The sequence below is a fragment of the Chinchilla lanigera genome, unplaced genomic scaffold (genome assembly GCF_000276665.1).
Source record: "Chinchilla lanigera isolate Chin_1 unplaced genomic scaffold, ChiLan1.0 scaffold00037, whole genome shotgun sequence".
Lineage (NCBI taxonomy): Eukaryota > Metazoa > Chordata > Mammalia > Rodentia > Chinchillidae > Chinchilla > Chinchilla lanigera.
The window spans coordinates 4,463,913-4,476,663 of record NW_004955438.1 but is presented as its reverse complement, the minus strand read 5'-3'; the positions used below and the strand labels follow the sequence as shown (position 1 = coordinate 4,476,663).

Here is a 12,751-nt window from a genome sequence, read left to right as displayed (position 1 = left end):
GGACTCAGATTTTCTGTAATGATGGTTAGCAAAATTTAATATTGGTTTCCATTTCAGAATTATTAGCAATTCATAGTTGATGACCTTTTGCACTTTCAATTTTGACAATTTTTTCAATGTATTTTAATAATTTATATTCTTTATTCCTAGACTTTAATGTGTGAACTGGAGGACAGGGAAAAACAACAACTGCAGATGTTGGATAAACTCAAAAAAATTCAAAATCACTTTGACACATGTGAGTCCGACCGCAAGCACGCTGACCTCCAGATCTCAGAGCTGACTCACCATGCCGAGGATGCTACCAAGCAGGCCGAGCAGTACCTCAGCGAGCTGCAGCAGTCAGAGGCTCTGAGAGAGGAGGCAGAAAAGCGGAGAGAAGACCTGAAAACGAAAGCTCAAGAGTGCATTAGGCAGTGGAAGCTTAAGTATAAGAAATTAGAGCGAGCACTGGAGAAACAATCTGAAACTCTTAATCAGCTGACGGAAAAGAATAATCAGGTATAAAAGCCACATTCCTAAGGAATGGTTTTTGCTGCAGCTAGCTATTCATTCATCCATCCTTTCAACAAACACTTGAGTGCAATGCTGTGCGTAAAATCTATCATTATGTCCTTGAGAGAAGAGCCTTTTATATTTGGCTATTTTAGGGTAAAAAGTTACCTAGTTTTTTTATTTTTTAAAACTCGTTTTAATAGTTTTAAAATTCCAGGAGTTTACAGAGTTGGTCCTTAAAGTGAGTCTTCCCACTGCCTGAGTGTAGCTTTGCATTCTTTAGCTGAATTATTTTTCACTATTCTAAAATATTCAAATGGAAGAAAATCACTAAATTTCCCGTAGCATCATATGAATTTTCCTTCAGTGCCTCTATTTGAAAATTCATTTATTCGCATATTTCAGTTTGAGACACTGATTGGAAAGGAGCATTTAAAAAAATGCAACGGAATCCAGGCGTGGTGACGTACACCTGTATTCTCAGCACTTGGGAAGCTGAAGGAAGAAGATTGCTGTGAATTTGAGGCCAGCCTAGACTACATAGTGAGTTCAAGGACAGTCTGAACTACTTTGTGAGACCCTTTCTTTAAAAAAAAAAAAGCAGTAGTTACTATTGTGCTATTTTTCTGGCAGTAACTATATAATAGGCTTAATTAAATGAGTGACATTGACAGTCTCAATAACTAAGTAGTGGTGTCAGATCACATGTCTCTTCAAAAAGATCCCACTCTTGTGCACTTTTAATAGCCACAAAAAAGCTTTTACTTTTCTACGTGTGCATTTCACATCATCTTTTCTCTTGTATATAATCTGCTACTTTAAATGGATTTGCTGCTCTGATGTTGATTCTCTGCTATATGTTTGGGCAGAATTAAACCCAGATGTTCATAAGATAAGAAAGAGGAAAGTCAAGATTGATTTTTGTCCATGTTTAGTCTTGGTTTATCATCTGTGCTTTGTCATTTGTCACTTGTCAAGAACTCTTTAAATTCCAGAATAATAATTATTTGGATAAGTTGACTTTCAAATGAAAACAAAATGTGGGGCATTATATTTATATTTTACAAATGTAAGGTATTTATGGTACATTTAGAAAGTCAGCTGACGGCATTTAACGGCAACTGATGCCTTTTCAGATGAGGTTTCTTGGAGAAGATGCTTTATCTTTTATGTTTGAATTTTTCAGATATACTGAACATGAAGGAAGTGATCAGTCTGTGCTCAGCTGTGGGCTGCTCTTTATTCTGACACATCTGACGCATATGGAGTGAATGGCAGCCTTGTAGTGAAGTGGTTCTAAAAGCTTTGGAGCCTAGAAAATAATTCTACCTTGATTATTCTCTTGTTAGCCTAATCTGGCAACTAGTTTAGCGAGTCTGACCATAAGGGAAGTAAGTGGCAGCAAGAGTGGTTGATGAGAATGATTGAGAATCCTCTGGGAATTTTACTTAATTAGAGGAAACTCGGAAAGCCCATGTCATCAGACAATATCCCAGATCATGCAGCATGTCACTGAGAGTTTTCTAGCATTTTCAGAATATTAAAAATTATTAAACAATCATTTCCCAGGATACTTGTGATATAATTATTTTTTATCACTTGGCATTGCTAATGATAAGCAAAGAAGTAGTTTTAAAGTGATTGCCACAGTTAGGATAGTATCACAATTATCACAGCAGGCATTGTAATTTCCCCTTTAAAAGCCTTAAAAATTAATGCAGCATGTCGCAGTTAGAGCAATGGTTAATCAAGGAAGAAAGAGTAAGATTTGTTTCACTGCAGATGGAGGTGTCTGATAAATCTGTGATACAGAAATAGCTGGTAAATAATTTTTTAAAAATTATCTTACATGTAAGGAATATTTGATTTTTAATAAAATAAATTCACTTTAAGGCAAAAATAATATAGTCTACTTCCTTTATGTTTTTGGCAGTTCACAAAAGTGACTCCAAAGTATATGTGTAGTTTGAAGTAAAAATAATACTAGTTTATAAATGGAATATCTTGTTGTTTAAACAATAAATTATGTAATAATAGCCTTGCTGACCTGTTTTATCTAATCAAATGAGATAATCTTTGTATTTGCAAAATGGTTCTGTGACTATATTAATTTTGATTTCGAACATAATTTATTTCTGCTTTAAGATTTGCCACTTTAAAAAATATATATAAAAGCTAAATGCTTTTGTTATTTTAAAGCTTGCGCTGATTTTTTTCTATTCTTACTATATACAGCACATTTCTGGAATCTTGGTAGGGTGTTGCAAAACTGCTTTATTACTGAAGAATTTCTAGTTTCAGATGCATAGCTATCATTGCAGAAAAAAACAGGCCAGGGCTTATTTTTTCCTTAAAAGACAATAATGTATATATTTTCATTAGGGAATCTTGAGGCACTTTAGGGATACTTAGATGAACTCATACTGAGAGACTAAAAGTGTATAGATACAAATAATCTAGTTATCAGTTATGATATTTTTCTTTTAAAGTGTTATATGAAATCACTGGTTTTTATGTATAATTTGAAGATGATAAAGGAAAATATCTGAACTTTGACTCTGATCTTAGTATGAACATTTCTGAGTTCTTTCATATTCTTTTTTTTTAAAATGCATAATATTTTCTTGGGTTTTCTTTTCTGTTTTTTTCCTGCTGAATTGCCAGAATTACTGGCTTGCGCATACATTGAGCTTTGTGCTTAATAGTGTTTGACTTTAAGAATCTTAAATTGCCATCTTTTCCTTCTGTGCATTTCCCTCCTGCTGAGAAAGAAATAGTTATAGGTAATATATACTGTCTTATAAACTCTGAAATTTTAAAATAGTTCGAAGGAAAAAGGATCAAGGCTAAGTGCACCACTTTTAAAAATATGTATGCTATTCTATCATAAGCAATTCAAAAAAGTCTAGAAACTGATGTTTTCTGCATTTTTACATGTGTAGGAAAGTAACAAAAAATCGCCCGTTTACCTTTTGGTGAAATAAAAACAACAGTTCATCAGTTTGTATTTTATGGTCAAGCCTTTGAGAAGTTGTCTCTTGTTCCTCTAAATGCCACGCTTTTAGTCAGTATCATTCTTCTGTTTTTACAGGACCATTTTCAGGGCAAGTGTCCGTAAGTGTGATGGTGAACCTATGGCACACATGCCAAAGCAGGCTTCTTATATCATTGAAACTCTAAAAGGTTCACCATCATTGGTCTATAATCTTTCCATTTACCCCTTTTTTCTGAAAGTTTCCCTAGTTAGAATATTCTTTTCCTACTCTTGTTCCTCAATGCTAGTTTCTGTCCCCCTCCCATTTTATCTCCAAGTTTTTCAAGGATTTTGGCATCTGCCTTCTCGTTACCCATTAAGTGTAATTCTTGCCATCACCCTTAGTTCATTTCAGAGTTCAGGTCAGTAACCCATTGGCTGTGTATATTGTTCACTGATTTCCTTTTTTACAGTGACCTACAAATCACTGTTTTCCTTTAGCAACTAGTTGTGTGGATAAGATTTTTCTTCATCTGTAATTGTTCTATGTTCAAACCTTTCTTCCCCAAATCTGTCTCTGATCTTTCAGAGACTTTTTATTCCCTTTTCCCTTTTTTAAGCATTAACACCTCATTTTGATTTTTCCACATTCCTCTGGTGAATCAGCCATTTCCTGCATTCATTTTTTTCCCCAGTTAGATTGGATGACCCTGAAAGCCTGCCACCCTGTTTCTTCCTTTTACTTCACACATGAGGTACTGATCTCCAAACTGCAGTCAGCCTGCTCTCCACTTTCCACTCCTCCTGAATAGCATGAGCAAAACTTGCACAGACGTTTCAGTGGCTCCTGTAGTAGCTCATGGCACCTTCTTCCTAATTACCCTCCTCCCCTCCCACACCCATTCAGTAGTTAATATCATCCAACCACTGGGCACACCATCCCGACCTGATCAGTGAGGAATGAGTTGTGAAACCTCTTTCGGAGCTTGTGGGAATTTACTCACTCTTGAAAAAGATAAACTGTGTACATGGTTGTATCTGTTATGCCTGAAATGGCTGGACCTGCCTTGCCACTGTCCTGAGAAGGAAACTTTGCAAGAGGAGGTTTGCTGATTGAACTGCAGTGAGCTGAAGCTGGAGTTCTGGCCTACTGTGTTAGGAGCAGTAGTTTAAATCAGTTTGAATTTGGGTTTTCTTATATTCTCAGCAGAAGGAAATCAAGCCATATTTGAAGTTTAAAAAATATGAATTTTAGAAGTGAGGAGCTATACATAAAAAGAACCTGAATTGTAAGATTGACTAAGTAGAGATTTGGGTTAGGAGGAAGAATCTTCATGTTTTAAAGGGAAAGTTGTTAAATCTTGTTACACTGTTGAGAGTGATTGGTTAAGCTTTGGAAGTCATACTTTGAGACACTGACTGATACTGTAAATCAGAGTATGGTATTAAGTGACTGGTAGGAAAATTTAGGATATTGGTGGATGAGTGTTTTAGCTTTTGGAAAGACCCTACAGGACAAAGACAGATTTAAATTGAAGCTCGTCTGTAAAAGCAGAGATCAAGTTGCTGTTGTTTTGTGTGTGTGTGTGTGTGTGTGTGTGTGTGTGTGTGTGTGTAACCCAAAGTCTGCAATCTACAATCCAAACTGACTGGGTCTGAGTTTGCTCAGAAAGAACAGCTGTGTCCAGTCAGCAGCTCATGGGCCGCATGTGGCCCTGGACAGCTAGTAATATGGCCCCACAAGATGGTATAATTTGATATAATTATATGATTTTTAGTGATGTTTTTCATGATGCTATTATGCAGTGCTTGAGTGCCGATGACATAGTTATTATTAGTAATAATAGCAATAATGGATTGTATTAGGGGAGGGTACAGTGCAGTGGTAACTCCCTTCCCTCCCTTATTACACATAGTTGAATTGATTCCTGTGTGTATCAGATTACACGCACCTGTGAGACTTGGAGAATAAAATGTAGCCATTGATGATAATAGTATTTCACCCTTCCTACACATATGTGCCTATGAAGACAAGCACTTATGCTGTTAAGCATATAAAGTTTCTTTAGTGATTTAACTGGACTTGTATCCTTTCATAAAATAATCCAATAAGTTAAAATATAAGAGGAAGTTCTGTTACTTATACACTTTAAGTATGTGCTATATTTTATGTGTGGTACAAGATAATTCCTCTTGACATAGCCCAGGTGAGCCGAAAGTTCGGGCCCCCAATTTAGAACCTTTGGGTTGGAAAAGCCAATTTTCTGTCTAAACTGAAGTTAGTTAGTCTGAGAGGGAAGTAGGAAACTTAGCAAGAAAAAATGGTCTAACACTAGCCTTTTCCCCAGCCCTTTCAAATACATAAGCACTTCTGTCTAGACAAATGAGACACAAATCCGGTTTTGTTTTTGTTTTTTGTTTTTCGTGTATGGTACTGGGGATTGAACAGAGCAAGGGACAAGCTATATCCTCAGCTCTCTCTTTTTTTAAAAATCTTGACACAAGGTTTTTCCGGCTTGCTTGAAACTTGTGATCCTCCTCCCTCAGTCTCCTGAGTAGATAGAATTATAAGTGTGCACCACCACATCTGGCTCAAGTCCATTATTTTGAATTCTCTCGAGATAAAAGACTTTTCAACTGTGGGGCTTGGGAAGTGTCCGAGACATTGAGGTGGTGGTTAGGACAGACTGAGAGAGTCTGGGCAATATCCTGGGCTGTGGCTACTAACCTAGCAATGAATCTGAGGAAAATAGATGGGAGTTTTTGAGGTTTTAGTGTCTGTATTGCCAGAGTAACTGCAGACTTGACCAGTAGTTATTAGTGTCCATCCGAGGCTGTCCCTCTTGTCTGAATTGATGTGATGCCTGGAACTCTGTGAAGGCAGTAAAACCTGGAGAATTTTAGAGTACAATTGTTGTTTTACTTTTTATTTTATTTTATTTTTTTGAGACAGTGTCTTGCTATATAGTTGAGGTTGGCCTTGAACTCACAGTGATCCTCCTGTCTCAGCCTCTTGAGCGCTGGGATTACAAACATGCACCACCATACCAGGCTCAAAGTAGTCTTGAACCACCCTATTTCTGTCTTTCCTGCTGAGAAAAATAAATATATTTGCTGTTTAAACCAGTTTCAGGAAAACATAGTATATTTTGTAATCAAACACATTTAATAGAACTTTATGAAAATATGATTTTAATCTTCAGGACTGCTTGGAACCCTCTTAAAGAATTGCCAGGGTTATATAGGATCTCCAGATGATACAGGGGAAGTACTATAATGCCTAACCTGCTAGATATCCAGTATGCCGAGTTTGTGTTTCCCAAAATCTAAGAATGAATTGTAAGGAACAAGAGAGGTTATAAGTAGGAAATTATATTTAGAGAGATACAGCTCCTGAGAGGCAGGAGGGGAACCGAGTGGGTTGCCACGGAGCCAACTTCTCAAAGGAAGTTTTGTAGAGCAAAATCATGAGGTAGGTACAATGTGGAGTAAAGGTATGATCAACCAATAAGATTGTAAGTATAGTTGCTTAGGTAATATTGATCCAATGGGGAAGCAAGTCATGTAGCAAGTGTACATGGAAAGAACAAAGAACTTTTCAGGAAAGGATGGGGCTGAGGGTTTGGTCACACACTGAGGTGACTGATGTCTATCTAGACTTTATTGGACCAGGTGTTACCACTTAATCTTACCCTTTGGAGAGGCATGTGGGACTGGGCATTCTGTCTTTACCTTTTTGGCCTGGCCTGCAACTGATGTGCATCCAGCAACAGTTTAATGTGTTTTCATCTTTTCCACTGACATTCTATAGAACCTTCCCCTGTCTGACTGCCTATATAATATTTCTACCCAACTTAGCTGTCTTTAATAAGCGGACTGTTATCTGCTCCAGACACTGATCACTGTATTTTAAGCTGCCTCCTCTCACTCTTAGGCCGTTCCCACATTCTTATAGCCATATTTTTTCTTCTTCTACTGGCGTAACAGAAAATGACCCCATGCTGCAGCCAGTGTACTTCAGTTTGTTAGTTGCCCAGGTTATAGTTCCTGTTCCAGTTCCGGTTGCTCCTGTCTCTTAGAAATAGCTGGTCACTATGATGCACATTGTATAAACCAATCCCCGATTGACAAGCCATTCTGCCTTTGTACTTCCTGCTTGCTTACCCCATATAAGCCCTAGGCTACTAAAGATGAGGGCCTGATATTTTGGGAATGATCCTGATCAGTGCCTGTCAATGTAAATAAATCTGCCTCCAAATCCTGGGTGTTGTTTCAGTGTTTCTGCTTGCTGTTGCAGTGGGGTACATAGAAATGACCTTCCCAAAAGTCATTTCACTCTAATTTCTGAAATCTGTGAATATATTACACCCAGGATTATGTTATGTTATACTGTGTGTTCAACCAGATAAGGAGATTATATACATAGGTATAATCTAATCACATGAGGCTTGTCTTAGTCTTTTTTCTACTGCTGTATGAAAATACCACAGAATGGGTAATTTATCAACAATGACATTTATTTGGCTTATGGTTCTGGAGATTGGAAAGTCTAAGAATATGGCACTGGCATCTGGCAAGTTCCTTTGTGTTGTGTTATAACATGGTGGAATGTGTGCTAGACAGACAGAATCTGGCTAAACTCACTTTTATAACAAACGCAGACTAAAGATAACTAACTCACTTATGATAGCAGCATTAGTCCATTCATAAGGCAGAGCTCTTGGAATAATCTAGTAATTTCTTGAAGACATCATCTCCTATAATAGTGTAACCTATTGCAGCTCTTCTTTTTGCATTTTCTCAGACAGGGTCCTTCCTGTTAGTTTTCTTTCTTAATGTATACCCTACTTTGCTAGCCTTGTGATTGCTTTTCTCACTGATGGTAAGGTTAAGTGTTGTATATCATGGAAGTATACCTCAAGCTCCTCTTGCCCTCTCTTTTGTAGCCCCTCTGAGTTCTTCCTGCCTCAGCCTCCTGAGTGCTGGGATTATAGGAGTGTGCCGCTAACCCTCCACCCCCATCCCCTTTCTCCTTTACTCTTTTTGACCCTCCTTAAATAAACTGTTACTTTGTGTTACTGCTTTCCTGTTTCTGCATACCAAGAACCTGGAAACAACTACTCTAGGAGTGCCCCCACAAAAGAAACAAATACATTTCTCATGAATTTTAGAATTCCCGTGGCCCCCTAAAACTCATGTGCTTCTCGCATGTAAAATAGATTTATTCTATCTTAATCTCCCCTAAAGGCATGATTTGTTCTGACATCAAATAAAAATTTCAAAGTCCAGAGTCTCATCTAACTCAGGTATGGGTGCGACTTCAGTCACCATCCATACTGATGCATTCCCTCTAGCTACGGGTCTGTGAAATGAAAGACAGGTTCCTACTTCTGAAATACAGCAGTGCCCATAGGTAGGCATTCCAAGTCCAGAAGGGAGAAATAGTTAAGGAAGAGGGGTAACTAGATCCACGTAAACGCAAAACCCAGCAGGAAAAACAACAGTGAGTTGTAAAGCTGGAGAATAAATTTTTTTCATTTCATATGTTGCCAGTTGAACACCCTGGGGCGTTTGGGCCCCTGAAGCCTCTGACAGCCCTTCTCCTGTGGCTTTGCAGGGCTCAGTGAGGCGCAGGTGTCCAGGCTGGGTTTGCGCACTGATAGCTCTTGAGTTCTGAGATCTTAAGGGTGGTCATGCTTCTGCGGCTTCACAAGTAGCCTGAATGCTTTGCTGCTTACCTGTTTCTTAATTCTACCAGGTGTCCTAGTGTATTAATTTTAATTTCTTCCTTCCGTCAGGGCATGGACACAATGCACCACAATTCTTTGCACTTTTTTTTTGGTGTTTTTCTCTGGTACTGGGAACTGAACTCACCACCTTGCGCTTGCCAGGCAGGCGCTTTTGCCGCTGAGCTAAATCCCCAGCCCCTTTTGCACGTGTTTAACAAGGATGACCTTTACTTCTCCTTCTAATATCTTGCCTTTCATTTCTGTCTTGCCCCTCATCACCATGGCTGTTATATCCATATTTCTCCCTAGTTATGACCACTTCATTAATATCTAAGATACTCCACACATTCCCTCTAAAATTTTCTCCTCAGCCTTTGTCAGGATATGTTTTCACACTTTATTGAAAGTAATATTTTTTTCTAGCTTACTCCTCTGAATTTTTTCAGCTTCTGTGCATTGCCCAGTTTCAAAGCCTTTGCCACATTTTCAGGTATTTGTTACAGCAGCAACGTCACTTTTTGGTACCAGTCTTTCGTTGTTAATTGTTTTGGTTCCTTTTCTGTTGCTATAACTGAGTACCACACACTGGGTAACTTATAAAAAATAGAAGTTTATTCAGCTCATAGTTCAGGAGGCTGAGACGTCCAAGAATATGTGATGGCCTCTGGAAAGAGACTTCATTCTGTGTCATAACATGAAGTAGCTGCTATTTATTTATTTATTTGTTTGTTTATTTATTTATTGTCTTTCTTTGAGACAGGATCTCGCTATGCAGTTCAGGCTGGCCTTGAGCTCACTTTGTAGCCCAGGCTGGCCTCGAACTCGCAATGATTCTCCTGCCTCAGCCTCCCAAGTGCTGAGATTACAGCGTGTGCCACCATGCCTGGCTAAAATTTTTTTTTTCTTTCTTTTTTTTTTTTCTGGTACCAGGAATCAAACTCATGACCTTGCATTTGCCAGGCAGGCGCTGTGCCACTGAGCTAAATCCCCAGCCCAGTAACTGCTATTTCTATGCGGACAAGTGGCTTTCTTTTTTCAGTCCATACAACGACTGGACTGAGAATCAAATTCAGTTTTTTTCTGGTGAAAGCTCAGCTGTTTAATCACCTCCTCTTATTTTTATGTTAACTTTGTGTTCTTTGTTTCTTCCCATTAAAACCTAGGAGGGTTTAAGGAAACTACCTTTTCTGGAGTGATTGACTCATTACATTTTATCCTTGTTTCATAGCGAAGTATAAAATTGAATTGCCTTGTATATATTTGCATTTTAATTCATATTTCTGATTCTGAGATGTTATTTTTTTCCTTATTCAAGACATGGTAGGTATTATCAAAACATCACATTGCACCTCATAAATATGCAAAAGAAAAAGATATGTGAGTGTCAGTAAGCAGGTATGGGGATTGTCCTGTGCCAGTGTTGTACAGAAAATAACCTTGGCTTCATTGGGTGCCTATTTTTTCATCTACAGTGATGGAATGGTGAGCATTAGAGAGTATGATGGTTCTCTGTTGGTCTCTCCTCCTCAGTGTAATCCCTAACTTCAGCAAATCTGGCAGAGTGTGATGAATGTATAGCCCATTACTTTTCTCCTGAGCACTTTCCCATCCTATTCAGTCTTACTATTATTTCTACCTTTGTTGGTCTTCAAAACCCCTAACTGTATATTGAAGTGCTTGTAGTCAGTGTTGATGTTATTTTATTAATAATAGCTGATTACATTATAACCTTTCTTAGATTTTATCTGTGTGTCTCCATATATTATTTTGTATCATGGTTTCAAAATTTCTGCTTTTAAAAAGTGTGCCATTGGAATGCACATCATTGCCCTGATATTTCTCCTTGAAGCCCCTGATGATGGGCTAAATCCCCTGACCATGGGCTGAATCCCCTGAAAGCATGAGCTAAATTTTTCCTCTCCTCCTTGAAGTTGTGGGTTTTAGGTTATGTCTCCGTTACGGGAAAGCTGACTAGTAAATAAACAAGCACTCTATTAGCAAACTATGTTCCCAGCCCTTGTTTGTTTTTTGGGAAAGGATCTTGCTCAGTTGCCTAGGCTGACCTTGAACTTGTGATTCTCCTGCCTCAGCTTCCTGTGTAGTACTTTATTAAATCAACCTCTAGTAAATTATAATAGTTTTTTCCACATTTCTTTTCTCGATTTTATCTTATATTTAAATTATCATTTATAGTCCTGGGTTGATATGTTTTGGTAATAAAATACAAAATACATTTCAATATTGTACTATTTCAGTGTAATTGTATATTTTCCACTTCTCTTCGAAGATGGAATAAGTAAAAAGTATTATATCATGAATTTTTATTTTCCTTACTTATTAAACTTTATTTTGTTGCCTGGCAGAATCTATGTTGAGTTTTACAGCAACTATTTTTGCTTTTTGTTCTTAACCCTTTAGATTCTAAAAGAAAAGGATGATTTGAAAAGTCAGCTTTATACAGCACTGCAACAGATAGAGAATCTTAGAAAAGAATTGAGTGATGTCTTAACCAAACGTGCCCTTCAAGAGGAACAGCTTCACTCTAAGGAGAAGAAACTGAATAATATTAAGTCTCATCAAGCTGACCTTGAACAAGAAGCCAAGAATTCTGCAGATACCATTCATAGACTAGAGGGAGAATTGAAAAAGCAGAATGAAGTTCAAAGCCAGATGAAATGTGAGAAAGCTCACCTGGAGGAAGAAATTGCAGAACTAAGGAAGAGCCAGATTCAGGACAAAGCTAAACTTCTTGAGATGCAAGAGTCCATCAAAGACCTAAGTGCCATTCGAGCAGATCTTGCTAATAAATTGGCCGAAGAAGAGAAAGCCAAAAAAATGGTGCTTAAGGACCTTTCCGACCTCACAGCCCAGGCAAAATCCAAGGATGAAGAAACAGCTACTGTCATCACACAGCTGAAGCTGGAGCGAGATGTTCACCAGAGGGAGCTGGAAGATCTCACATCGTCACTGCAGAGTGTGAAAATGAAACATGAACAGAATATTCAGGAGTTGATGAAGTACTTTAAGAAAGAAAAGAGTGAAGCAGAGCATCATATTAGGACCCTGAAGGTACCTGTGCTGAAATATCTTGATGATACCAAAGGAATTTTTCTGGTGGCTCATGAAGTTAATAAAGCGTAAACTTTTAGAGATCATTTTGTATTCCCGAGCACTGACTGGAAGATAAAACCAACAATAAAGAGGTTTATTCATGCCTGTTCGGCCAGGTTGAAATGAGTTATAGCAGCCACCTGGGAGTACCTGTTTTACAGCACTGAAGCCCTTTAATGGGAACACTTAGCTATTTTGGGAGTTCAGGAAAGGTAGAGGTGGCAGTAAGTCCAGGACCTGAAACGTGCCCTCGTTCAGCATTTATGACCTCCTAAAATATAAAAGGCAAAGACTTGTCAAGGCCATAGAGGCTATAACCACAGTCCTGATTAGTATGGTAACTAAAGTGGATCAGCTTATGGGCTGTATAAACCCAAGGCTTTTGAGGTTTACCCCTTCTGTTCCAAATTAAAGTTACGTCGGTAATTACCTAATTGAGACC

At 38.1% G+C, this 12,751-nt stretch overlaps 1 protein-coding gene across 1 annotated transcript in view; it reads left to right on the top strand.

The window, feature by feature from the left end:
- Cep128 (centrosomal protein 128kDa) overlaps nt 1-12,751 on the top strand; it is a 407,188-nt gene that overhangs the window by 125,096 nt on the left and 269,341 nt on the right. Inside the window, exons 14-15 of the mRNA XM_005390234.2 lie at nt 151-501; nt 11,617-12,267. Of these exons, the coding sequence (XP_005390291.1) occupies nt 151-501; nt 11,617-12,267 (1,002 nt within the window). The remainder of the gene's footprint in view (nt 1-150; nt 502-11,616; nt 12,268-12,751) is intronic.